The sequence below is a fragment of the Octopus sinensis genome, linkage group LG7 (assembly GCF_006345805.1).
Source record: "Octopus sinensis linkage group LG7, ASM634580v1, whole genome shotgun sequence".
NCBI lineage: Eukaryota > Metazoa > Mollusca > Cephalopoda > Octopoda > Octopodidae > Octopus > Octopus sinensis.
This window is the reverse complement of record NC_043003.1, coordinates 78,613,556-78,640,389: the sequence shown is the minus strand read 5'-3', so window position 1 is coordinate 78,640,389 and position 26,834 is coordinate 78,613,556. Positions and strand designations below refer to the sequence as shown.

Sequence of the window (26,834 nt, the reverse complement as noted above, 5' to 3'; positions counted from 1 at the left end):
TTCTATTAAAATGTCAAACTGTTACAACCAACCAGAAGGTTTGATGTGCTAAAATTGGTAAAGAAGGGAAAATAAAAAAAAAAAAAATGTAAAGTTTGAATAGGAAACTCTATGGTTGCTTTTTTTTATGCTTTGCTAGAGCAAATATTTCAAGCATTAACATTAAAACATTAATCAATGAATCCTATTTTCTAAGTTGTTAAGAGTAAGCATAGCCATCTTGTTATGAAGTTCACTTCACAACTTCATAGTTTTGGGTGTTCTACCCTCACTGCACTGCAAATTGAGTAAGTGTCTTCTGTAACCTTGAACCAACCAGTTCCATGTGAATAAATTTGGTTGAATCTGCATGAAGCCGATCGTATATATCACCATCATTAGCATCATTTCACATCTACTTTCCATGCAGGCATGAGATTCTACAGACTGAAGAATTATGTCTCTCTTTCCATGTCCTGATTTTTATCAATGGATTTTTGTTGTTGTTGTTAAGCATCAAGACGGATAAAGGTGATTAAGAGATGGTCTAGGGCTTAGGGGCGGGAGACCCCAGACCATGGAAAAAAAAACTTTGGTCGTCTTGTAGTCGAGGGCTCTTCGTTGACACCCGACACCACTGGGAGGTGGCCCTCGAAGTCGCTGGAAATGGAGATCTCCAGGTCCAAATTCTTGAACAGCTCTATCAATGGATGCCCTTCCTAGTGGCAATCACCTCACAGAGTGTACTGATTGCTTTTTTTTTTTTCATGGCATCGACAACATTAGTGAGATTGCCTTGTAATAAGACTAAAGAGCCCCCCCTCCTCCTTCAACTATGAAGGAAAATTGTGCAAAGGCAGGTTAATTTATGCTAAGTGTTGAGGAGTTAAAGTATAATGAGAGAAACAGAAACAGGCTTGTTGTTGTGAGGAGAATAATGACTACCATTTATTTTATCTATTCCTGCTTAAACATGGATGCTTCAGCATGGTCACAGTCAAATGACTGAAACAAGTAAAAGAGTAAAAGAGTGTATCGTGAAATACACGTGGAGGTGCATGGCTCAGTGGCTAGAGCATGGAGCTCACAATCATGAGATAGTAAGTTCAATTCCTGGACAGGGCTGTGTTCTTGAGCAAGATACTTTATGTTACATTGCTCCAGTTCACTCAGCTGTAGAAATGAGTTGCAACATCACTGGTACCAAAGCTGTTTTGGCCTTTGCTTTTCCCTTGGATAACATCAGTGGAGTGTAGAGGGGGAGGCTGGTATGAGCAACTGCCTGTCTTCCATAAACAACCTTGCCTGGTCATGTGCTTCAGAGAACTTTCCAGGTGCAAGCCCATAGTAATTCATGATCGAAAGGGGTCTTTACCCTTTTATCATGAAATGTAAGACAAGCTTCTATTTACAAAAACTTATAGTTGCATTTGCACATATGAATGCGCAGGAGAGGCTGTGTAATAAGTTTGCTTCCCAACCACATGGTTCTGGGTTGTCTCACTGCATGGTACCTTGGGCAAGTCTTCTACTATAGCCTTAGGCCAACCAAAGCCTTGTGAGTGGATGTGGGAGATGGAAACTGAAGAAGCCCATCATATATATATATAATATATATATATATATATATATATTATATATATATATATATATATAATATATATATATATATCTATATATATATATATGTATGTATGTGTATGTATATGTATATATATATATATGTATGTATGTGTATGTGGAGGCACAATGGCCTAGTGGTTAGGGCAGCAGACTCGCGGTCGTATGATCGCGGTTTCGATTCCTAGACTGGGCGTTGTGAGTGTTTATTGAGCGAAAACACCTAAAAGCTCCACGAGGCTCCGGCAGGGGGGGGGGTGATCCCTGGTGTACTCTTTCACCACAACTTTCTCTCACTCTTTCTTCTTTTGGCCTGCTTGCTTAGCCAGCGGGGTGGCGTCATTCGAAGGCTAAAACAATGCGAACGCATTGTGACCAGCGATGTGTAGCAACATGATGATGATGATGATATATATGTATGTATATATATATATACATGTATATGTTTGTGTGTCTGTGTTTGTCCCCACCACCATCGCTTGACAACTGATGTGTTTAGGCCCCCGTAACTTAACAGTTTGGCAAAACAGACTGATAGAGTAAGTACTCGGCTTACAAAGAATAAGTCCTAAGGTTGATTTGTTTAAATAAAGGCAGTGCTCCAGCATGGCCGCAGTCAAATGACTGAAACAAGTAAAAGAATAAAAGAATGCTGTTGTTTATCTCAAATCTGAACGGTTCTTCTTTTTTGCAGGCACCCGACGCAAAGGCTAAAAAATCTGGTAAAGGTCGGAAAGCCGGTAGAACTGGTAAAGCCGGTAGAACTGGTAAAGCTGGTAGAACTGGTAGAGCCAGTATAGATGGTAAATTTGGTAGGTTCGGTAAAGCTGGAAACATTGGAAAAATAACTAAATCCGATAGATTTAAACACTTTAAGAAAGGAAGCCCATTTAAGTCTGGTATGACATTTGTGCCTGGTCTGAGTGATAGAGTATTAAGCAGAGAAGAAGTATATGGAAGCAACTACAGCCACAACTGAATGGAAATCTTACATGAAAAATCAGCTACATTTATATATTTCATGTTAACTTGAGATGTCTTTAGGTTCATCTCTTTTACTTGTTTCATTGCAAAAGCAGAGAGCATGTTTCAGTACAGTAAATTGCTTTAATAAGAGAAGAAAAAGCAACAGAATAATTGCTCAGTGTTTAAAAAGAGAGAGAACACGGAAAAATAAAAGAAAACAAAATAAAAATTTAAAAAAAACAAAAAACAATACTCATTTTTGTTATTATATTAAAATGCTTTTCCTGAAGCTTTATTCCTGTTTACAATGTCTCATTTTCTATTAAGATATGAAATAATGTTAAAATAAATGAATTTGATGAATCTATAGCTTACAGTTTCAATGTTTGCATTACACATCTATATATATAAAGCTGAAGTTGTCTGTATGTGGCAGGTTTGGTAGCCTTCAACTAACACTATCTCCTCCGAGACCCTGTGGCGCAAGTTGACCAAAATTGAGAGTACGATAGAAGAAGGCTTGCTCTTTATTCCGTAGAAGATAAAATTAAAATCAGACCATGTTAAGGCCAAAAATTATTTACATCAAAAAGGTGCTTTTTTTCTATGAAAATCCCTATTTTTTACGATTTTTTTTACTGTTGTGTTGCCATTTTTCGGTGTATTTCAACCACAAAAATGTTCAGAGAATAACAAGCTACATAATGCAACATTTTTACTTTTCAAAAATTCCAATTCTAAAGGGTCGAAACACGGAGCGATACTGCTAGTAAATAAATAAATGTTAAAAATAAAAAGAGATTGTATGAGATTCGTACCCTTAACTTTTCAGTTGCTTCTTTGATGATATCCCTATTAACTTGTCCTATCATTGTAACTCTCTATATTGTTGTCTTTACCCTTTAGCATTTAAACTGCCATATTCAGCTAAATTATTCTACCTGTTTCATGTTTATGTTCAAACCAGCTGGACCTGTCTTCTCACACACCTTCTCTACACTGTTATTCTAAAAATAAACAATCGCATCTTTGTAATTTTGAAGCTGCAAGACAATGCACAACTAAATAAGTGGCTGGTGTTAGGAAGGGCATCCAACCATAGAAACCAAACCAAATCAGACTGGAACCTAGTGCAGCTCTCCATGGTTGGTTCTTTGAAGTACGTATATAGTACACCCAATGAATTTTGATTCAGTTTCCATCGATGGAATTTTGCTCAGAAGATTTTAGTATAAGAGATGACAGTTAAACATATTTCGTCAAAGTGTTGCAGGATAGGATTAAACTCAGATTCTCATCATTATGAAGGGATCTTCTTAACACCTTCACTAAGCCTGTGCTTAGTCATTATCATCATCACTTTACATCTACTTTTCATGCTGGCATGGGTTGGGTGAGTCATCATAGTCCAAAGAAGTTTCAATTTAGAGTTACAGCCCTTCTAGATGAGTTGGAAACAATATACATTCCATTTTGATGACTTCCCTAAACCATCCACTTCACAGAGTGCATTGGGTGCATTCTATTGCAGCTCCAGCTCTAGAGAAGTTGTCATGTCGTCAGGAAGACTAAAGAGTCCTCTTGATCCTCTTCAGTGTCCCAACCACTTTCCAAAATGTGTGAGTGCAGTTTATAATAGCACCAACACTAGAGAGGATCTTTTTCCCTGCAAGACTCTACTCTATGTTGTCTCAAGAGAATGTAAGCAAGATAGTAATTTGAAGTGAGAGTGATGACACAGAGAGAGAACTAGAGTGAAAGAATGAAAGGAATAACAGAAAGTGAAAGAAGGGAGAATATGATAAAGTGTGAAGTGGATATTAGAAGAGAGCCAGTGATGGGCAGCTATGTACTGTATTTGTTGTTAAGAAGATCGAATCAGCATAGCTGACATGATGTGGTGAGAATCAGCATGGCTGGCACAACAGAAAAAGGAGATAATATGACTGAAGAAGTAATGGAAGAGAGTGATGTATACCAATGATGAGTGATAGAGTAGATAGTAATGTAGAGGAGAAAAAGAGTGCATGGATAGCAATAAAAAGAGGTGATATAAGGCAGAAAGTGAGTGATAGTAGCAGTGCTCAAAACAGTACCAACTATTAAGCACAAGAATACTCCAATGTAGCAAAGAAAACATTTATGTGGTTGCTGAACCTGCTAGAAATGGCAGCAAAGCCTCCCTCATCTTTAAAAGAGAAAAGATACAATGGGTGATATAGCACTGGACATTCAAATAGGATGGATACCATTAATAACATAGAAAAGGATGAGATGTGTGGTTCTACCTCTCATATGATTACAATAGCTGAACAGTGCCATAATTAGAAGAGATAAGTGTCAGGAAGATGAGAGATAAGAAAGGCTTGATGGACAGATTAAGTACAAAGCCCAGTGTGTATAGACATAAACACGTTTCAGAACTGTGATGGACAGGTTTTCTCAAGCATAGCAAAATGCCTATCATTTCAGGGTCATTTGTCATCTCCTCCATGAAGTTCGACATCTTGAAACCAGCCTTCATGACCTTGTCCAATGTCTTCCGCTTATGCAAATACCATCTACTTTATGCAATTAGCACTTCTTTATACAACCATCTCATGAGGCTCCGGCAGGGATGGTGGTGATCCCTGCTGTACTCTTTCACCACAACTTTCTCTCACTCTTACTTCCTGTTTCTGTTGTACCTGTATTTCAAAGGGCTGGCCTTGTCACTCTCTGTGTCACGCTGAATATCCCCGAGAACTACGTTAAGGGTACACGTGTCTGTGGAGTGCTCAGCCACTTACACGTTAATTTCACGAGCAGGCTGTTCCATTGATCGGATCAACCGGAACCCTCGTCGTAACCGACGGAGTGCTTCCATCCATACAACCATCTGTATCCATGTACATCATATAACTGAACCAGCAGTCTTCTCTTGCATGCTGTATCTGATTGCTATTATACCTAATTTTTCTCACAAGACATTTACATTGTCATACATGGACACTGAGATTGCATATCCAACAGAACATGCGAGCTTTATTCCTTTCTAGGATGCATACATCCACTGCATTTAACGTTGTTCACACACAAGCATCACTGAAGAAGAGACCTTTTGTTGCCAACAGAAGTAACAACTATCTGAACTTTCCCCATCTTGTTCTTATTCAAGCAGCCATATTTGCTAATTAAGTAACTCAGGTAACAGAAACTATCTACTAAAGGCAGTGAGCCAGCAGAAATGTTAGCACGCCGAGCGAAATGCTTAGCGGTTTTTCGTCTGCCGCAACATTCTGAGTTCAAATTCTGCCGAGGTCGACTTTGCCTTTCGCCCTGTCGGGGTCTATTAAATAAGTACCAGTTATGCATTGGGGTCGATATAATTGACTTAATCTGTTTGTCCCCTCTGTGTGTAGCCCCTTGTGGACAGTAAAGAAATAAGAAACTATCTACTACCCTCTAAGGACCATCCTAAACATTCAAGAAAATGTTTTCCCTTGCGTTCTTAACATCTAATGCTCCTGCACATCTGCTTACCTGTATTTTGTTTTTGATTGTGCACACCCTATGGAATTCTATCTACACCTTAAAAGGTGTAAGTAGAAAATATCAACTAGGGCCATGCTTGAGGCAATGTTGGTGTTGCGTAACTAGCACCTTTCAAGTGCTGGGCCTTACAGAGGTAATGACAAATGACCGAGACCTTTGGCAATATGCTGTACTTGAGAAGACCCATCAAACCAAGTGAAATCATAGTCATGGCAGATATTGGTGTCATGCATCTGACACCCATGCTGGTGGCACGTAAAAGCACCCAATACACTCTCAGAGTGGTTGGTATTAGGAACGGCATCCAGCTGTAAAAACCATGCCAAATCAGACTGGAGTCTGGTGCAGCCTTCCAGCTCTGGTCAAACCATCCAACCCATGCCAGCATGGACAACAGACACTAAATGATGATGATGATAACTTAACTCTTAGATAACAAAGAAAATTGTATTAGTTCATTCAGTTTCCTACAAGAATATATATAGTTTTATTTATGTAAAGTAATTACTTTATTTTTTATAATTTTTTTTTGAAAAATATGAGCATACCCTCTGTAGGGCTTGTGAAAAGGGTTCCGTCTTCTTGGCACTGAAACTACAAATGAGGCTCTGTCTCCAAAGGTTTAACATCCATGTTGCATGTTGGCATGGGTTGGATGGTCTGACAGGATCAAATGGGTATAAGGATTTCAATGAGCTCCAATGTCAGCTTTGTTTTAATTAGAAATCTGTTCTGCTCAGACCCTTTTATACTGTAAGATCATATTTTATGGGATGAAGTGGTGAAAAAGGATCTCCAGACATTGGGACTCACAGAGGGAATGACTAGGGACCAAGACACCTGGTGGTTTGCCATGCTTGAAAAGAAATGCCAAGCTAAGTGAAAGTGTGGTTGGCCTTGTGTCCAGGCTCATCCCTTGCAACCCTCTCCAGCTGAGCATTCCTAATCTTGTGTCCACATAAAAAGCACCTGTACTGGTGCTGTGTAAAAACATCCAGTACATTCTGTCAAGTGGTTGGCATCAGGAAGGGCATACAGCCATAGAAACCAAACCAAAACAGTCGTGGAGCCTGAACAGTCCTTCAGCTTCTGTCAAACCGTCCAACCCATGTCAGCATGGAAATCAGACGTTAAACATGGGTGATGATGATCAATCAAGTTCAATTTGAAAGAAATAACACTAAAATATAAACAACAGCTGTAATTTCACATTTATTTCTCTCATTTCACCAATGTCAAACTTTACAATTTCAAGAAGTGAATGAAGAAAATAATTAGTAAAAGAATCAGTCATCTTTTTTATTAAGTAATTTGTCAATGAGATTTTTCAATTCAGATTTGTAAATATTGTAACATAGAACACCATTTTCATCAAAATATTTCGCCACAGAATGCTTTAGGGTTCCTGACCTGGAGGAACCTTTTACACCATTTTCATAATCAACCATGAGTTGGTATACATCGTCATATCTGTAAGACAAACAAGGAATCAGTGAAATGAGCAGTTCATTATGAAGAAGAAGAAAAAAACCTTAATTAATACCATAATACAAATATTTCAAGAAGTTCTTTGGCCACAAAACACATTAAAAGATTTTCCTATGGCAAATCTGTCTGGCCAAGTCCCTCTTTATCCAACCCATAACATAGACACACAAACATATATATATATATATATATATATACATATATATGACGGGTTTCTTTCAGTTTCCGTCAACCAAATCCATTCACAAGGCTTTGGTTGGCCCGAGGTTATAGTAGAAGACACTTGCCCAAGGTGCCATGCAGTGGGACTGAACCCAGAACCATGCGATCAGTAAGCAAGCTTCTTACCACACAGCCACTCCTGCGCCTTTGTGTACTCAATGTATGTATGTGCATATATATATATAATTTATTATATAAATGTCATAAAATAATTGTTGACGAGTGCTGAAATAAGCAGTAAGGTGAAACTGAAATCCAAGTCAATATGGATTTTATAAATTTGACTCTTTCAGTATTGAGTCCTCCTATCAGTAAATATTCCAATGTTATTATTAAACTTGCTTCAAAACAATAACGTTAATTTAACACACAGATAGATAAGACATTAACAAGAGATCCTATGACATTAGGAAATGTATTAAAATAACAACACACTAACTTTTTGAGATAAGATGAAATGGTTAACACATTATCCGGATCAACACCGGCAGGATCTTTCTGTAGTGCCACGAGAAATATTCCTTTCTCTTTGTAAGATGTGTAAAGTGTGAGAATAGCCATCAAGAAAAAATATCTATATTTCAGATAAGGATACGATAAGAGAGACAAATTGGAGCTTCAATATTTTCACATTTTAATAGTGTCAAATAAAGAATGGCATACTGGAAGAAGAAATTATAGATAAGAAAGAACTATTTATTAATAGCACACAATTTTAATGACATATTCATAATAAATCTGTTTTAGTGTAGTAGAAATAGCTCATCATCATCATCATTGTTCGACCGTGGTCGAGACAATGGAATTTACCATGCTACGCCAGACTTCACGGTCCATCATGGCATTACAGAGGTCCTGTTGCTGGATGCCTGTATCCCTGGAGATTACATCAGGGTAGGAGAGTGTGTGCCCTCTGGTATTGCGAGTAGATGGCTTCCAGAGAAGAGTAGAAATTACTTCTTTTTCAGCTCTACAACAATGTCCAGCAAACTGGACTCTCCTACCTTTCACAAGAGATGACACAGGTGGTAGTTTCCCATATATTTGCTTTTTGGTTGGATGGCGCTTCCACGAGAGATTTTGAGCTCTCATAAGGAGGCGAGTGTAGGTTCCATCCAACCGCCTCTCAAGCTTCTTTGATAACGTCCAGGTTTCTGAGCCATATAGTAGAATTGGTTCGACTGTGGCTTTGAATATTTCAAGTTTGAAGTCTCTACTTAATTTGACGACCAGATCTTATGCATGTCATTACAGGCTGAAATAGCTAAACCAGTGGTTCTTAGCCTGAGGATAGTAGTACCCCATTGGGAGCATTGGGAGCTCTCAAGGAAATAAGGGGTGAGTAGAGAGATCATCAGTTTTCTCTCAAATAAAATATTCAAACTACGTAAAACACACACACCCCATTGTTTTAACATCCACTTTTTTCATGCTTGTAAGGATCAGGTGGAATTTGTTGAAGCAGATTTTCTACAACTGGATGCCCTTTCTTTTGCTATCAACCTCCAACTGTTTCCAAAAAAGTAATATTTTCCCATGGCCAGACAAGTTTTATGGAAGACTGGTTTACAACCATTCAGTGACATCAAGACATGGGTGCACACAAACACACACACACACTTTAGGGCTTCTTTCAGTTTCTATCAACCAAATCCACCCATAAGGCTTTGGTTGGTCTTACTTTGCAAACACATTTCTGAAAACAGCATTTGTAATTTCATTTCATTATTACTTACTGATATTCCTAATCAAAAAAATGTCTACTAATAAACGACTATCAAAAAATGAACACCACACAAATGCATGACATGCAATGCTTTTTCTTTATCTATTGTGCTATTGCCTAATTTGTTCTGACAAAAATTATGCAATAGTACAACACTAATTGCGCACTGACACAGCATTTGTAATTTCATTTGACTATTACTGATATTCCTACTAAATGATGTTCCACTTAACCTGCAGCCTTTTCAGTGCCATCGCAGTCAAATGGATTCTGTAAAGCTATTCTTCTATATGATATACGCGTTTTTCTAGCTTCTCAACCTGAGAAACAGTAAAAGTAATTACCCGATCAACGACAGGCATTACTGCTAGTTGAGTATAAATTGAAACAATTGTAGGAATGATTATCAATTTGTTAATAAATTAGTTATTAACCATTAACTCTCAATTTTCTTCTCTTAATTATATATATATATATTATATATATATATAATATATATATATATATATATATATATACACACACACAAGTAAGCACATAAATGCAAAAGAAGGTAAAAAATAATAGTACTCGAATACTGAAGGCAGAGTAATGTGCTTGTTCTTAAAGCCAAATATTTTTTTGACTTTAATTAAAAGTATATATATATATATCATCATCATCACCATCGTTTAATGTCCATTTTTCCATGCTGGCATGGGTTGGATGGTTTGACAGATGCTGACCAACTGAAGGGCAATCCAGGCTCCATGTCTGTTTTGGCATGGTTTTTATGGCTGGATGCCCTTCCTAACACCAATCACTTTACAGAGTGTACTGGATGCTTTTACACAGCACCAGCATGGGTACATTTTATGTGGCACCAGCACTTACAAGCCCGCAAGATTAGGGATACTCAACTGGAGTGAATTGCAAGGGACGAACCTGGACACAAGGGTAATCACACTTTTACTTAGCTTGGTCTTTCTTTTCAAGCACAGTAAACCGCCAGGAGTCTCAGTCCCCTGTCATCTCCTCTGTGAGTCCCAAAATTCGTAGATCCTTTCTCACCACTTCATCCTACATCTTCCTGAGACTATCCCTTCCACATGTTCCTCTACATATGTGTGTGTGTGTGTGTGTGTGTTTATCACTGCATTTATGTGTAAGTGTGGCGATAAAGACCACTTTGTAGTAAAGGATACGAGAGAACACAGACAATGAGAACAGGCCGAGAGTTTGGGAAAGGTTTCAAATAATCCCAAATGAGTGCAAACATTGCAAATCCGACTGCAACTGTACAGATAGCTAGACGTCCATCCATCAACTTGTGGCTTTCAACAAATCCCATTTTCTCAACAAGAACCTAGAATAAAAAGAAGAAAAAAAAAAAGAAACAAAAATGACTATGTATTTATGAATACACATCAGACATGCTGAAAATGAAGAAAGATACACAAAAGTACAATACTTTAAAAAGGTATATCTTTATATATAAAAGTGAAGTTGTGTGAGTGTCTGTCTCCTACGATTTAGATTCCTAACTACTCCCACATTTTGCGGTGCAGTTTAACCAAAACCGGGTATCTTATAGTCGTGATTCATATCAAGCCCTTCTGGGTATTAGCGCGCGTCTACGATAAGTCTACGATTTTGAAAATTATTTACCATTTTTTCCATTTTAATGCATTTTTCGCTATTATATAAGGGAAGTAACTCTCTAAAAATGTCTACGATGAGTCAACGATTTAAAAAAAAATTAACCATAATTTTTTTTCCATTTTTGATGCATTTTTTGTTATTTTTTGGCTATAACTCTCTAAAAATGCTTATATAGTTATTTCCCTTACAAACCCGAGCAACGCCGGGCGATAGTGCTAGTTCTACTTATAAATTAGGATTATTGTAATTTTTAAAATTTCTGTTGACATACATTTCACATGATGCTGATAGAGACTTGCAAAAGGGGATATAATTTTCCTAAAACATTTTAAAATTAATAAACAAGAAATAGAAAATGAAAAAAAAAATGAAAATAAAAGCTAACAATGTAGAAAGTTTTACAAAAAAAAAAAACCTTTATATCTTAGTTACAAAGGAAGTAGTCCAAGAAATGTGTATTTACATTGAATTTGTATTTTAAACTGCAATTTAAGATAAAATACGATAAAATGAAATCAATTTTGTTATACACATTATTTGGACTGCTTCCTTCTGAAGATAGGTCTTTGCACTTGAAACATAAGAGTATAAAAGCTTTTGTAAAATTTTCTGCATTGTTAAACACTTTCTCTATTTCCTTTTTCTTTCATTTTCTACTTCTGCACTACACTGCTTCAAATGAACTACAACACTCTTAAACAATGTGGCCTCTAAATTACCATTCCTATTTTTGTAAGCACTTTTTTTTCCTTTGTTGTTACTTCAAGTTCTTCAAAGTATGAAGGGCAAGCAGGTATGGCTGTTTTCACCATTGTCATTTAATGTCGATTTTCCATGCGGACATGGGTTGGATGGTTTGACAAGATCCAGCAAGCTGCAAAACCATATGTCAAGCTTCAGTGTCAGCTTTGGCATGGTTTCTATAGCTCAACGTCCTTCCTAATGCCAATCACTTTACAGAATGTACTGGGTGCTTTTTTTCATGCTACCAGAACTAGTGAGGTTGCCGTTTAAACTTTCAAGAACAGGAAAAAAGAAAAAGCTCCCACTTATTAAAAAAAGGAGTATTTGAGAAGGGAAGGTGGAGGTAGGTAACATTATGCCACGTGTTGAAAGACTAAAGTATGATGGAGGGACAAGTACAGGTGCCTTGTTGTAGAGAAGAAACATGGTTGAAGGAGATAAAAGGAAAGTACTGATGGTGTGCTAAATTCAACACTCAAAGTACATAAGGGTGAGCATAAGGGAGAATAGATAGTGGATCATGTGAGGGGATGAGGGGGAGGATATTTTCATAAGAGTGTGAGGAGAGGGTAACAGATGGTTCAAGATGGGAGTAGAGGTGAATATAGTGAGTAATAAACAAGGGTGAAGGCGCAGTTGAAGGGAAATAGCAGCATGCAGAGGGATACAATTAGAGATACAGGAGCAGCACTGGAAGGGGAATAAGTCAAAAAGTAGTGGGTAGTGGAATGATCAACCATGTAGATTCAGGTTCAATCTCATTGTAGAGCAATTTGAGCAAATGATAAGCTTGGGTTGACTAAAGCTTTACAAGTAAAATTTTGTAAATAGAAACTGTGTGGAAGCCTTCCATGTGGTAGACTTAATCCATAGCCCAGTTTAATCTTTTTCAACATTTGAAACCTGCCATATTCGGCACAAATATTCTACCAGTTTTATGTTCAAACTAGCCACATCTGGCCTCTCACACCTACCCTACAATGTTATTCTAAAAATAATCACATCATTGTTATCTTGAAGCTTTGAGATAATGTGAATGAATAAGCATTGCATTTGACAGAATCAGAATACTAAAGGGTTAATATTCCAATGTCATCCTTGAATACCTTTTAAGAAATTCACTCCAGTGCAATCATATGGGTCTGGCTTTTTATTCAAGGGTAACTATCTACCACTGACACAAGTCATGGACACAGCCTTTCCTCCTCTAACTCATCATCATCATTTAGCATCTGCTAAATGGTTTGAGTGAAACTGGTAAACTGGAAGGCTGCACCAGGTTCCAATTTGATTTGGCATGGTTTCTATGGCTGGATGTTCTTCCTAATGCCAACCACTCCAAGAGTGTAATGGGTGCTTTTTATGTGCCACTGGCATGGGTGCCAGTTACGTGACACCAGCATTGGCCACAACTATAATTTCGCTTGGCTTGACAGGCCTTCTCAAGCATGCCATATCACCAAAGATTTCAGTCACTTATCATTGCCTGTGTGAGATCCAACATTCGAAGGGTGCTTTTTACGTGCCACCAGCACAGAAAATTTTTTTTAAAAAATAGACAAAATAAAAAGAGCAGCAGACAAAACATACCTTTTTTGCAGCATCATCCAGAGAATTCTTTAAAGCTGTACCATCCCATTTATCTACTTTCACAGGTTTATCATCAATCGACCACTAAAAACAGACAAAAAGATGGAATAGATTTTTCACATATAATTTTGTTTTTTACATACACACATACATACATATATATCATGAACTAACTGTTACTTTCTCAGATGCAGCATGGAATTTTGTCAGTGAACAGGTTGTGGTCTCAAAGCAACGAAAATATTTGGGCAAATTAAATTTAAATGTTGAAGTGAATCTAATGGTTTTTGAGTGTTTCTTAAATGGCTTATAAACACCTTCCATGCTGCAATTGTTTTCGTTCCAGCACACGATCTCAGAGCAGGTCACTTGTTATGCAAGTACACCTCTGTAATTTTCTTTTTTTATTAAATCTAGAAATTCAAAGTTCATAGTTTGCTATTTTTTAATGATGTTTGATAGCCAGGTACTTTTGTTGCCATTGATATGAAAGGTGCATAAATGACTGTGTTGTAAGCTTTACAGTGTGGTACTTTGGGCAAGTATCTTCTACTATAATCCTGGGTTGACTAAAATCTCACTGTGTGTGTGTGTGCATGTATGTATATCATCATCTTTGTTTAATGTTTGCCTTCCATGCTAGCATGGGTTGGACAGTGTGACAGGAGCCTGCACCAGACTCTCTGTTTGGCAGGGTTTTTGTGACTGGATGCCCTTCCTAGCACCAACCGCCCAGCAGAGTGAACTGAGTGCTTTTTATGAGGCACAAGCACAGGCAAGGTCAGTTTTGTGTGTGTATATATGAGGGGGCACTGAAAAGTTCCTGGCTTTAAGGATATCATGAAAGGCCTGGTTGGAGGCCCAACCTTCCGACTTCTTTCACAGGGCTTAGAAAAACTGAAGCACAGCTGCAATAAGTGAGTGAAAGTGAGGGGGGAATTAACTGATCCTATATTTTCTCTTACCCAAAGCCAGGAACTTTCAGCATCCTCTGTATGTATGTATGTATGTCCGTACATACACACACACATATATATTATTCTTATACAAGAATGATATTGACAGTGACTTCAAAGTTTCAGCCAGCTAAACCATCATCCGATAATGGGTTAACTGGCCGAACCTTTGTAGTCACTGCCAACAACATTCTTTTATAAAGATAATAAATTTGTACTCTACAAAAGTATAGAGTAACCCATGAGACTAATGTAAAATTGTTTTTATTAAAACTGAACATAAAAACACACACACACACATATATATCATCATCATTTAACGTCTGTTTTCCATGCTAGCATGGGTTGGACGGTTCAAGCGGGGTCTGGGAAGCCAGGAGGCTGTGCCAGGCACCAGTCTGATCTGGCAGTGTTTCTACAGCTGGATGCCCTTCCTAACACCAACCACTTCGTGAGTGTAGTGGGTACTTTTTACTTGCTACCGGCACAGGGGCAGAAAGGGTGGCAAACAGCCACGATTGGTTGGTGCTTTTTACGTGTCACCGACACGGATGCCAGTCAGGCGGCGCTGGCATCAGCCACTTTCGGATGGTGCTTTCTACATGCCACCGGCATGGGTATCTTTACAATTTCCATTTGATTTATATATATATATATCTATACACATACACACACACACATATACATACATGTATGTATATGTTACTATCTCCTAGCCTTGTCATTGCCTGATAATTGCAATCATGTCTCACCATCATACAAGCAGTGACCTTCATTTCCAATTTTTCATGAAAACGTTTTTCCATGAAGAAATATTAGCTGAGCAGGAGACAAGTGAGGGTTGGTGACAGCAGAAGCATCTGGCCAGAGAATATACACCTCCACAAATTCCATCTGACTTATGCTGGCACGGAAAAGTGGACAATGACATTTTAGCATTCAGATTATTCCGTCAAGTGCAACACATATTTATTCATTCTTTTGTGTTCTCATGGTGAGATTATTCCTGTATTCATTTCAGCCACAGTCATGCTAGAGCTTTATTTTAAGAATGACATTGTCAAATAGGTGTAAGTGGCTGGATCTGACCAGTTTGAACATGAAGGAGGTAGAATATTTGGGTCAGATAGAGCCAGTACAAATGCTAAAGAGTTAAATGATGATTGTGATCACTTATGCATGAAATTGTTATTGTTAGGTTAGTAGTAGTATTTGAGCCGAACTCCTTTAATATGCCTATCAAATCCTTTTTAAATCTATCGTACTGTGGTGAAAAAAAAACTGTCTTTCTTCATTCATTTTAATATTATCCATCATAAAATGCATTACAAATTAAACAAAGGCAGAAGGGTGATCTTCATGAGAAATTTAGCTAACAGCCAGATCCATTCTACACACAACTGTCTGACCTAATTTCACAAACTTTAATGAATAAAAACAACACTTCTAAGTAATTTGCATATGACAATAAAGTAATATTGTAAAACATAAAAGAAATGGCCTTCATTATTTGTACACTGCAATCAATATACAGTATGTATTTACCAAGGCAGCAAGCTAGAAGAAACGTTAGCACACCATGCAAAATGTTTAGCGGTATTTCGTCTGTCTTTACGTTCTGAGTTCAAATTCTGCTGAGGTCAACTTTACCTTTTAGGGTCGATAAATTAATTACTAGTTGTGTACTGGGGTCCATCTAATCAACTGGCCCCCTCTCCCAAAATTTCGGGCCTTGTGCCTAGAGTAGAAAAGAATATATAGTATTTATTTTCTTTAAGAATATTGGGCAGAGTTTCAGATCAGGATGCCCAAATAAGTTGGAATTTCTGTTTTGATGGGGAATTTCCCCCTTTTTTTTCTTCTTCTTTTTTGTACCATGGTCTTCATAATAATGGGGAGCATCGTTCTATGAAAAGAAATTTTGGAAATTTAATTTTTTTTTTCCACCTTACACCCTCTCTACCCCCAGACTGATTTGGCCAATTCTTCTGGTACTTCATGCTCGAAAGCCATGGGAGAAGCCCTTTCAGTAAAAAAACAACAAAATTGTAAATATTTTCAGATGAAAAGGTGTGTAATTTAAGGGAGATTTGGTTGTTGTTTCTAACACATTGCACAAACCACCTCCCTTTTTTTCTTTGCCACTCTCACATGTATTGATGTTTTCCAGTATTTTTCTCCCCATAAACATATTTATGCTATTAAAGCAAAAACTTCTGAGGTCATTGCTTAGAATCCACAGTGATTTTAAAAAGAGATATGTAAAAGATGATTTATTTTAATAGCATACTTTTCTGTTAGTAAATATGCCTTTTTTTTTCTTGTATACACATGGTCTCGCTTGGTTTGGGAGGGACACTTAATTAGTTACAATTTTTTTCTTTTTGTGTCTATAATCCAGCAATGGACCGCGCGCGTGTTACTTCCCCAATTATCAAACCATAAAATGAGTTTATGAAGAGAAAAAACATTGAAAAATATCAATATATGTGAGAATGTCAATGAAAGGATGATGGTGGTTGTGCAATGTGCCAGAAACAACAACCACATCTCCCTTAAATCACACACCTTTTCGCCTGAAAATATTTAGTTTTTTTATTATTATTATCGAAAGGTTTTTAAGTGCGTAGTGCCAAAGAAACTGGCCAAATTGTCAGCAAGTTCTGGGGAGAGTCGATTACATAAACAGTAGTGCTCGACGGCTACTTAGTTTATCGACCCCGAAAGGAAGAAAGGCAGAGTCAACCTCAGCAATGTAAAAACGAACGAAAATGCCAATATAATTATTAACAATTTTTGAGATCATTTGACTTGTGGCAACAGGTATCAGCAACGATGTATTCATGCGATTAAAATATATATTTCTTTACTACCCACAAGGGGTTAAACACAGAGGGGACAAACAAAGACAGACAAACGGATTAAGTCGATTACATCGACCCCAGTGCGTAACTGGTACTTAATTTATCGACCCCGAAAGTCGACCTCGGCGGAATTTGAACTCGGAACGTAACGACAGACGAAATACGGCTACGCATTTCGCCCGGCGTGCTAACGTTTCTGCCAGCTCGCCGCCTTAAATGCGATTAAAATATATTCGATAAGTGCGTAGATGTATGAAAAACAACATACATATTTCTGCATGTGTATATTATGTGAGTGAACGTTGTATTTTAAGACGTGTAAAAGATATGTCAAAGACGACGGAGTCAGAAAGGGAAGAATTTGACCGGCTGGAAATAGAAATTCACACTTCGTTTAAATAATTCCCATATCATTTTGAGAGAGAAGGAAATTATTGCAAAACAAAGTCGTACATATATATATACAAGGTGGACGGGACGGATACAGCTGGGATAGCTTTAAATTACATGTCGGCTTGGACAGATCTAGTTCGGTGTCAACTAAACAATAAACATCAGATGGAGCGCTACATATGGAAGGGGTAAATTGAAGATCCCTTAAATAACCAGCTGCTTGTAATATAAACAAACTATACTCACTGTACTCTTTTTACTTTTGTTACTATTAGCCATTTTTTGCTAACGAGCAACAGAGAAATATTAATTAATGAAAAGGCGGAGACAGGAGAAACACGGATTCCACAAAGGAAGTCATAAACTGAACGGAAGTCGACGTAGATTATCAGAACGAGGCTGAGTTAATTATTCTGTTGGATACCGTTGTCACAACAACTTTACTGAACATATATATATACATACCTAAGTTATAGTGTTTACAAGTTTTATTGCGTACATGGTATATTCTACAGACAAATTAAAAAAAAAAAACTAAAGTCTTTAGGTGAAGTAAATATTTAATATATATATTTATTTTCTTATAATTTCGGTTAATGTCATCTCATTATTTCTTTATTCAAGTTATGTTCTTCATAAACATGAACTTTATTCAGACCGGACTGGGTGGATGAATAGTTGGTGAAGCGAACACTTACATCCTCATTTGTTTTGTGAGCGTTTATTGAATGTCCTTTTTCTTTATCTACCACAAGAATTTGTGGCTTGGAGGAAATTTCGCTGCTACATCTAGTAGATCTTTCGACTTAGATGAGGCACTTGCTGACTAGTGTACACACACATTTGATAAATGTATGTAATTATTCTTGTTACTTCATTTACCTGTTCTTGGTTAAGACGGTGTTTTGATATATCAAAATGTGAATAAGATTAATTGTATATTACATATTTTGAGACAAGTAATTGATATGTGTATTTGTGCATGTTTTTCTGTTAGCAGTTTCTAGTATTTACGTTATAAAGTTTAGATAAAGCTGATGAACCAATGGACATTATAACTATATATTGGTGTTCCGCTCTAAATTTGTTCCTTCATAACTTTCTGAAAACTATATTTTTTTCAAGAAATTTCGCAGATTTACGTTTTCGAACATGTAGATTACAATTATATTGTTAGAATTTTGAAGAAAAAAAAAGTTGTTGGGAGTTTCAAATTATTTGGGTTTTTTTTCCCTCCACACCTATCTCCGTAACTTCAGCATTTGCAGGGGAGAGGGTTCACCTTTATAAATCTAAAACCTCAACCTTATGTAATCTACCCGCTGGAATATATATTTTTAAAATAGTTTTTAAAATGTTTACCGTTAATCCCACACGTTTTTTTTTCTCTTTTGTTTTCTCTACATTTGAACTATATTTCGAAAATAGTTTGGAAAAGAAAACTCAAGATTGCAGGGGGAATGATCTAAAACTACTTCAAAAGTAATTATCATTTCTACTGTAAATACGAGTCCTCACGTTTTGGAGGAGGGTGGTAGTCAATTACATCGACCTCGGTGCTCAACTGATACTTATTTTATCGATCTCGAAGGGGTGAAAGGCAAAGTCGACTTCAGCGGAATTTGAACTCAGAACTTAGAAGAAAAATGCCTGAAGAATTGCTGCTCAACTGTTTGTCCGACGTGGTAGCGATTCTGCTAGCTGAATATTATTAATATAATCGTAAACTGTACTCTCGAAATGTATCTCTGCAAAATTTCATTAAAATATACATTTCTTTCAGAAAGTTATCAGGAAAGTCGAGATACGCGCGCTTATGTGTGCGTGCGCGCTCGAATACTTCTGTGGCACCAATAAATGGTGCTACTGGTATTCAGTTTCACTTGTCTTTCTTCACATCTCTTAAGTGGTTTCTGGAATTATATATATATATAATATCATTATATTTCGGTTTTGGATTTTTTATGAGTTCGTCTGTTGAAGCATATTCTGCTGTGTCTGGGGAGAGTCATTTTCTTTTTGTGGCTTATAATCTAATAGACGCAACGAAAATTTTAGTAAAAATAAAAATAAGTGGAAATTTTACCGGTGGGTGTGTTACATTATAAGGCACAAAAAGAAAAAAAAATGACTCTATCAGACACAACATAATATCATTATCCTGTATATTCATCCCAATTTAAGACGCTGTCGAATACCAAGGGACATAACTCTTTCAACCTATTTTTTTCTTTACTTGTTTCCATAGAATTAAGTCTACCAGCCTACTAGAATTAGCAACAGAATCTTCCTTAAAAACAGAGCACATAGACTTTGTGGTTCTAGATATGAAAGAAATGATAACCATGGCGGTCTGCTTTAGATCATTAGTCCACTTGGTTATTGATTACTTGCGGACAAACATTTTTATATTTCCTTTACCTTCAGAAAGCCTTTATTTATTTTTTCTAATTATTATTCTTATTCTTTGAATGTCTCTTTTAGCTTTAAATCACTGAAAAAAACACAATGAGGGATCAACTGAAATTTATTGTTCAAGGGTTGAACAAGGAACCCTTCAATAAGAATTTTAACCTGATATCTTTTGATAGCTTGGAGCCATTGTCATTACTACAGATTCTTACAGATGTTTTGGCAGAAATAGACTCTAAGGTAATTAGCATTCAACTTCTTTTCTTCTCTGCTTGTAGATTATCCACATGTACGAGGGTACCCAAAAGTAACTGGAAACGTTCTCTGTGGGACAAGCCCATTGTAGTTCAGGCTTCTACAGCTAGAAACCACTTGATGCGACCCTCAGGCATCAGTGTGCTAACCGGCAGCATCGAGTGCTGTACTACTGCCACATGGTGTGTCTTTGTTTTGCAGTGCTTCTCCTTTGTTCCTCAACTTTTGTGATGGCTGAAATGTAGGAACATTTCTATGAAATTCTGTTTTCTGCTGGGGGAAAACGGTAGCTGAAACAGTTGTCATGTTTCAAACTGCTTACAAGGACGCCGCCATAAGCAAAACACAAGTTTACAAGTGGTTTTCATACTTTAAGAATGGTCACTTGTCACTTGAAGACCAACCTCATTCAAGATGACTGTTGACCTCCCTAATGAATGAAAACATTAAGAAAATTCATGAACTGATCTTGAAGGATCTGCACTGAACAATTGACAAACTTGATATGATTGGTGTGTCTAGGAGCTCATGTCAATGAATTTTGAGAGAGGGATTGTGAATGCAGAAAAATTTGTGCCTTGCTTGCTCACAGAAGATCAAAAGCAGTCACTACTAAATACATGTCATGAACTGAAAGAACACTTGGAAGTTGATCTAGACCTTTTTTGAAGGTCATCACTGGTGGCGAAAGTTGGCGCTACAGAATTTGCAGATGTGAAAGAGATGAAGAGAAAATGATGGAGGTGTTAAAAGGTATCGCTTCACAAGAGTTCCAGCTCTGCTTCGAATAGTGGAAAATGCACCTGGATTGATGAATTGCTTCAAATGGGGAATACTTTGAAGGCAATAAAAGTGGAAACATGTAAAACTTAGTGATTAAAATAATATTGCAAAATTCTGGTTTCTTTTGGGTACCCCCTCATATAAAACTGAAACATATGAATAAGGACAAGGGAAATGTGTGAGATCAATGTGTTCAGTAAAGCTCTGATAGAGAAAGCAGTGTTGCCAGGGCTCATCTATTTCAGTATCGAAAAGGTTTCCAGACGGGGGGATGTTATCTGATCTAGGCAAGCAGCGTCCAAGAATAAGGTGAGGGATTAGTGGAATTGTTTGAGTGTTGGACAAAATGCCTTGCAATATTTAGTTCTAGCCCTTTACATACTGAATTCAAATTCGGCTCATGTTGAACCTTGCTTTTATCCTTCCAAACTCAATAAAATAAAGTTTAATAGACTAGTTCTAGTTTCTCTGAAGCTTCTTCAAGCATGCGACTATGACTGAAAGTCATTAACATGTTATCTTAATGCTGCTTTCACTGCACTAAGATAACTACAAATTCACCTCAATAGTTTTAGTATTTATTGTTCTGATATATATATATATATATATATAAAATCATCTTTGGTTAATATCTTTTACTCATGCTGGCATAAACAATTCAACAGGAACTGACAAGTAAGAAGTCTGACCCAAGCTTCAATGTCTGTTTTGGCATGGGTTCTACAGCTGGATGCACTTCCTAATGCCAACATTACTGAGTGCACCAGGTGCATTTTTTCATGATACCGGGTAATTTTTTTCATGGTGCCAGCAACAGTGAGATCACCAAGACATGACTTTTCCACTGCAAGACAAGGCCTTTCCACTGAGTTGAGGAGTAGTATTGAAGGAGGTGAAAGTATGATAGAGGGGACAAGAACAGGTGTTTTGCTGAGGACCTGTATCTGCTGATTGGGAAGGAAGACAGAGTGAAAGAGAGAGAGATGGTCAGGCATAGCCTCAAGGTACAAGGTGGATATGAGAGAATAGGGACAGAAGAATAGAAAGTGTAGATAGGAGTGTGCTCAAGAAACGAATTGACGTAGTGAATACACACACACTGTTTCAAAGGGAATAAGCAATCCACATCAGAAATCAGAATTAGAATATCCCTTGTATAGACAACAAAATGAGATTAGTCTACCTCTGTTGGTTTAACACTTTAGCATTTAAACTGACCACATCCTGCCAAAATATTCTATTATGTTTAAACAGTCCAGATCTGACCTATCACACCAGCTTACAACATCATTCTAAATATTAATAGTTACTTCATCAAAATCTTGATGCTAAAGATAATGCATGATTAATTTAAGACAATGTAAAAAATGAGTTTTAATTTTGAAAGAATTATGTAAATGCTAATGAGTTAAAGGGTTTTACTCTTTACTTGTTTCAGCCATTTGACTGTGGCCATGCTGGAACACCACCTTTAGTCGAGCAAATCGATCCCAGGACTTATTCTATTGGTCTCTTTTGCCGAACTGCTAAGTTACGGGGACGTAAACACACCAGCATCGGTTGTCAAGCGATGTTGGGGGGGGGGGACAAACACAGACATACAAACATATACACACACATACATATATATATATATATATATACGACGGGCTTCTTTCAGTTTCCATCTACCAAATCCACTCAGAAGGCTTTGGTCGGCCCAAGACTGTAGTAGAAGACACTTGCCCAAGGTGCCACGCAGTGGGAGTGAACCCAGAACCATGTGGTTGGTAAGCAAGCTACTTACCACACAGCCACTCCTGTGCCTATTTTTGTTTGAAATTCTGAGAAGACTATGAAATATGGCAGACACCTGATGATGGCCAGAGGGTACAATGATCAAAATGTGCCTGTAATAACCAAGATGAGAACCATAATTCCTCATTTCAGAAATTTGGACAAAATTTACCAATGCCTTCGTTTTATATTTCTGTTCCTTTTCAGCACAAACTTGATATTAGACAAGAAACTCCTGATCAGACAGCTCTTCGTATTATGAATACTTTGAAGATTTTGAAATATACTCCACCTTCTGATAAAGAATCATTGTAAGTATTTTCTTGGTGTGTATCCTATTAATTTCATTTTGAATAATTAAGACAATAATTAAACAATTATTATTATTATCACTAAGGCAGTGAGCTGACAGAATCATTAGCATGCTGGGTGAAATGTTTCATGGTATTTCCTTTGCTGTTACGTTCTAAGTTCAAATTCCACTAAGTTTGACTTTGCCTTTCATTCTTTTAGGGGTCGATAAAACAAGTACCAGTCAAACACTGGGGTTGATATAATCGACTCTTCCCCTCCTCCAAAATGGTTGCCCTTGTAAAATTTGAAATCATTATTATTATTAAGGCAACAAACTAGTAGAATCATTAGCACACTGGGCAAAATGTTTAGTGGTATTTCACCTGCCGCTACGATGTAAGTTGAAACGCCACTGAGGTAGACTTTGCCTTTCATCCTTTCAGGGTCGATAAATTAAGTACCAGTTGAACACTTGGGTCGATGTAATCGACACATCCCCTCCTCCCAAAGGGCTGCCCTTGTGGGAAAATTTGAAACTGTTGTTGTTCTTCTTCTTCTCCTCCTTCTTCTTCTTGACTTTCTATTCTGATTTAAAATTCCATTGAGGTCAACTTTGCCTTTCATCCTTTTGGGGGGTCAATAAATTTAGTACCAGTTGAGTACTAGATTTGATGTAATTGACTAGAACCCACCCTCAAAATTTCAGGCCTTGTGCCTGTAGTAGAAAAGATTATTATTATTATTAGGTAAATCCTACCTGAATTGACTTTGCCATTTCTTTTTCTGCCTGTGATTTATAAGGTACAATACCAGCCAAATATTGAAGTTGATCTATCTTTCAACACCTAATCCCTTCTCTACAAATTATATTTAAAAATCATTATTGTTGGATATTGACGGCAAAATAAATTCTGTTGATAGTAAGAATGTGATATAGAGTTATGTCCCTTTACGCTTTGAGTTTTTTTATCGTGCCATGGTCAACTCTTTATTTTATGTCTCCTGTGATTAGTAAATTAAGTACCAACGTCTATCATAGGTGTATTAGGTGAGTATAACACACCCATCAAAGATGGCAAATAATAATTCTTACCTTGCGGTATTGAGATATGATCCAATTGTTATTTGTTTTCAGATGATTTGGTTTGAAACAGAATAAATCAGGTTGGAGTCATATAATGATGTCTAGAAATTGTTTGCAGTTTGTATTCCCTTTACTTGTTTCAGTCATTAGATTACGGCCATGTTGGGGCACTTCCTTGCTGAATTTTTAATCAAATCAATCGACCCTAGTGATTTTTTTAAAGCCTGGTACTTATTCTATCTCTTTTACCCATCTACTAAGTTAGAGGGACATAAACATACCAATATTGGTTGTCGAGCAGTGGTGGCGGAAATATACAGACACAAACACACACATACATATATATATATATGTGACTGGCTTTTTTTCAGTTTCTGTCTACCAAATTCACTCAAAAAGCTTTGGTCAGCCAGAGGCTATAATATATTTCTTTACTACCCACCAGGGGCTAAACATAGAGGGGACAAACAAGGACAGAGAAAGGGATTAAAGCGATTACATCGACCCAGTGCGAAACTGGTACTTTATTTATCGACTCCGAGAGGATGAAAGGCAAAGTCGACCTTGGCGGAATTTGAACTCAGAACGTAACGACAGACGAAATACCGCTACGCATTTCGCCCGGCATGCTAACGTTTCTGCCAGCTCGCTGCCAGAGGCTATAATAGAAAACATTTGCCCACAGTATCATGCAATGAGACTGAACCCAGAACCATGTGCTTTGGAAGCAAGTTTCTTACCACACTCTACCATTGTAGTAATCTCAGCTTGGTGACAGCAAACATTATACGCAAGCAAATTAAGTACTCGTCTAATACTATTGAATTAATGCCTTACTTCCCTGGGCATGGATACATTGAAACTCCGACGTCTGGCAGCTGACTTGGCAGACACCCATAAAATTATTAACCATCTTACTAACAATAACTCTGAGCACCTTTTCAAACTCCACTTGTCTAGCATCCGTGGAAATGTTTACAAAGTCAGAAAACAGCACAGCTCCCATGACTTTCGGAACATTTTTTCACGCTAAGAGTTGCTGAAGCATGGAACAAACTGCGGGCATCAGTTGTTAGTTGTCGGAGCACTGCATCCTTCAAAACTTCCATGCTTCCTGAGATTCGCCAACACTACACCTGATTTTCTCCCCTCCATACACACACAGGCATGTATTTGACTCATACACTGTTCACTTCCCAGATATTTGTACATTACTGCATATGCTTTATACGCACTTTCTGACAAGTTGTGGTGCATCTGAGCACTGTACACAATAATTTCATTACTATTATTATTAACTGTCCTCTTCCAAAAATTTGGCCATTATCATATGCCAGAAATCATTATTTATCATTAAAAGATGATAGTTGGTAGAAGTATAGAGAGTATTGGACACACATGCCTCTGCTATATATGTATCTTTGTTACAAGTTCATATTTGATTCTGTAAACACACCTGGGTTTTGTCTCTCCAGCAATGTACAGCTGGACAAATGCTTAGTGGCCTTTCTTCTTGCTTTATGTTCTGAAAGCAAATGCTGCCAAGGTGGACTTTAGATTTCACCCCTTTCAGGGTCAATGAAATACAAAAGTACCAGATGAGCACTGGGGTAAATGTAATTGCCTAACCCATTCCCTTCAAATTTCAGGTCTTGTGTTTATAGTAGAAACCATTATTTTGTTGAAGTTGGTTTCGTTGGTCATACTCCTCTCTTACTGATTTTTGACCTTGTGAAAATGTGAGAAGTTAACGTCAAAGAAAGGGGATCAAAGAATAGACTGCATATCAGACAAAAAAAGCATGCAGTATGTACTTACATCTCTTTGTGGTCTGAGTTTAAATCTCACTGGCATCGACTTTGCCACCCATGCTTTCAAGATTTAAAATAAGTACAAGGCAAGTAATGAGATTGATGCAATTAATTGTGTCATTTTCCCAAATATGTGTCAGAAAAGCCTATTGTAATTCATTAACACTAATCGACCCTGTTATTTAAGATTAATTAACCCAATGGGATTTTGCAGTAGCAAAAGAAACTCACTGTTGTTTTGGTGACAAGATGTGAATTTTTAATCATTCAAGATAATTTTGTGTAGGAGTTAAAGATAATTGGTGTGATAGAATGATGCAGGAATCGGCGGAATTTGAACTCAGAACATAACGGCAGATGAAATACCGCTTAGCATTTCACCCAGCGTGCTAACGTTTCTGCCTGCTCGCCTCCTTAATGCTATATGGTATTTCATCTGCCGTTACGTTCTGAGTTCAAATTCTGCCGAGGTCGACTTTGCCTTTCATCCTTTCGAGGGTCAATAAATTATGTATCAGTTACGCATTGGGGGTCAATGTAATCAACTTAATCCTTTTGTCTGTCCTTGTTTGTCCTCTCTATGTTTAACTCCTTGTAGGCAATAAAGAAATAAGAATAACACAGGACTAGCCAAATGGTGAATGGTTTATTCCAATTTAATCCAGTACTTACATAATCAGAGATTGCATCACATTA

General features: G+C 37.3%; 3 protein-coding genes across 6 annotated transcripts in view; 2 read left to right on the top strand and 1 right to left on the bottom strand.

Annotated features, from left to right (window-relative positions):
* The window catches only part of LOC115214444 (ankyrin repeat and MYND domain-containing protein 1-like), a 64,340-nt gene extending 61,530 nt beyond the window's left edge, over nucleotides 1–2,810 (top strand). The window contains exon 19 of the mRNA XM_036504857.1: nucleotides 2,294–2,810. Within this exon, the coding sequence (XP_036360750.1) occupies nucleotides 2,294–2,578 (285 nt within the window). The 3' untranslated portion in view covers nucleotides 2,579–2,810. The remainder of the gene's footprint in view (nucleotides 1–2,293) is intronic.
* A 4,481-nt stretch (nucleotides 2,811–7,291) lies between these two features.
* LOC115214340 (probable signal peptidase complex subunit 2) lies at nucleotides 7,292–18,135 on the bottom strand. Of its 2 annotated transcripts, XM_029783524.2 has the most exons (5): nucleotides 17,970–18,135; nucleotides 13,511–13,594; nucleotides 10,720–10,880; nucleotides 8,249–8,383; nucleotides 7,292–7,569 (listed from the first exon to the last, which is right to left on the bottom strand). In XM_029783524.2, the coding sequence occupies exons 1-5, from the start codon at nucleotides 18,000–18,002 to the stop codon at nucleotides 7,386–7,388; spliced, it is 597 nt and encodes a 198-aa protein (XP_029639384.1). In that variant the 5' UTR covers nucleotides 18,003–18,135; the 3' UTR covers nucleotides 7,292–7,385. The 2 variants fall into 2 exon arrangements, with proteins under 2 accessions (XP_029639384.1, XP_036360752.1); XM_036504859.1 differs by lacking the exon at nucleotides 17,970–18,135 and having other exon boundaries at nucleotides 10,720–10,882; nucleotides 13,512–13,594.
* The window catches only part of LOC115214129 (intraflagellar transport protein 81 homolog), a 35,182-nt gene continuing 26,480 nt past the window's right edge, over nucleotides 18,133–26,834 (top strand). The window contains exons 1-3 of one of the 3 annotated variants that reach the window (XM_029783192.2): nucleotides 18,133–18,270; nucleotides 20,208–20,375; nucleotides 23,157–23,260. In XM_029783192.2, coding sequence (XP_029639052.1) covers nucleotides 20,232–20,375; nucleotides 23,157–23,260 — 248 coding nt within the window. In that variant the 5' untranslated portion in view covers nucleotides 18,133–18,270; nucleotides 20,208–20,231. Of the gene's footprint in view, nucleotides 18,276–18,302; nucleotides 18,576–20,207; nucleotides 20,376–23,156; nucleotides 23,261–26,834 lie in introns of those variants that run through there. The other 2 variants (XM_036504858.1, XM_029783191.2) reach the window with 2 other exon arrangements.

What these genes read in the sequence shown, in the direction of transcription:
- LOC115214340 (XM_029783524.2), bottom strand. Translation starts at nt 18,002, where the DNA reads ATGGCTAATAGTAACAAAAGTAAAAAGAGTACA. An exon ending in ACAAAAGTAAAAAGAGTACA is followed by an intron (nt 13,595 to 17,969) that starts GTGAGTATAGTT and finishes GTCTGTTTTTAG; the next exon opens with TGGTCGATTGATGATAAACC. An exon ending in TGGATGATGCTGCAAAAAAG is followed by an intron (nt 10,881 to 13,510) that starts GTATGTTTTGTC and finishes TTTTTATTCTAG; the next exon opens with GTTCTTGTTGAGAAAATGGG.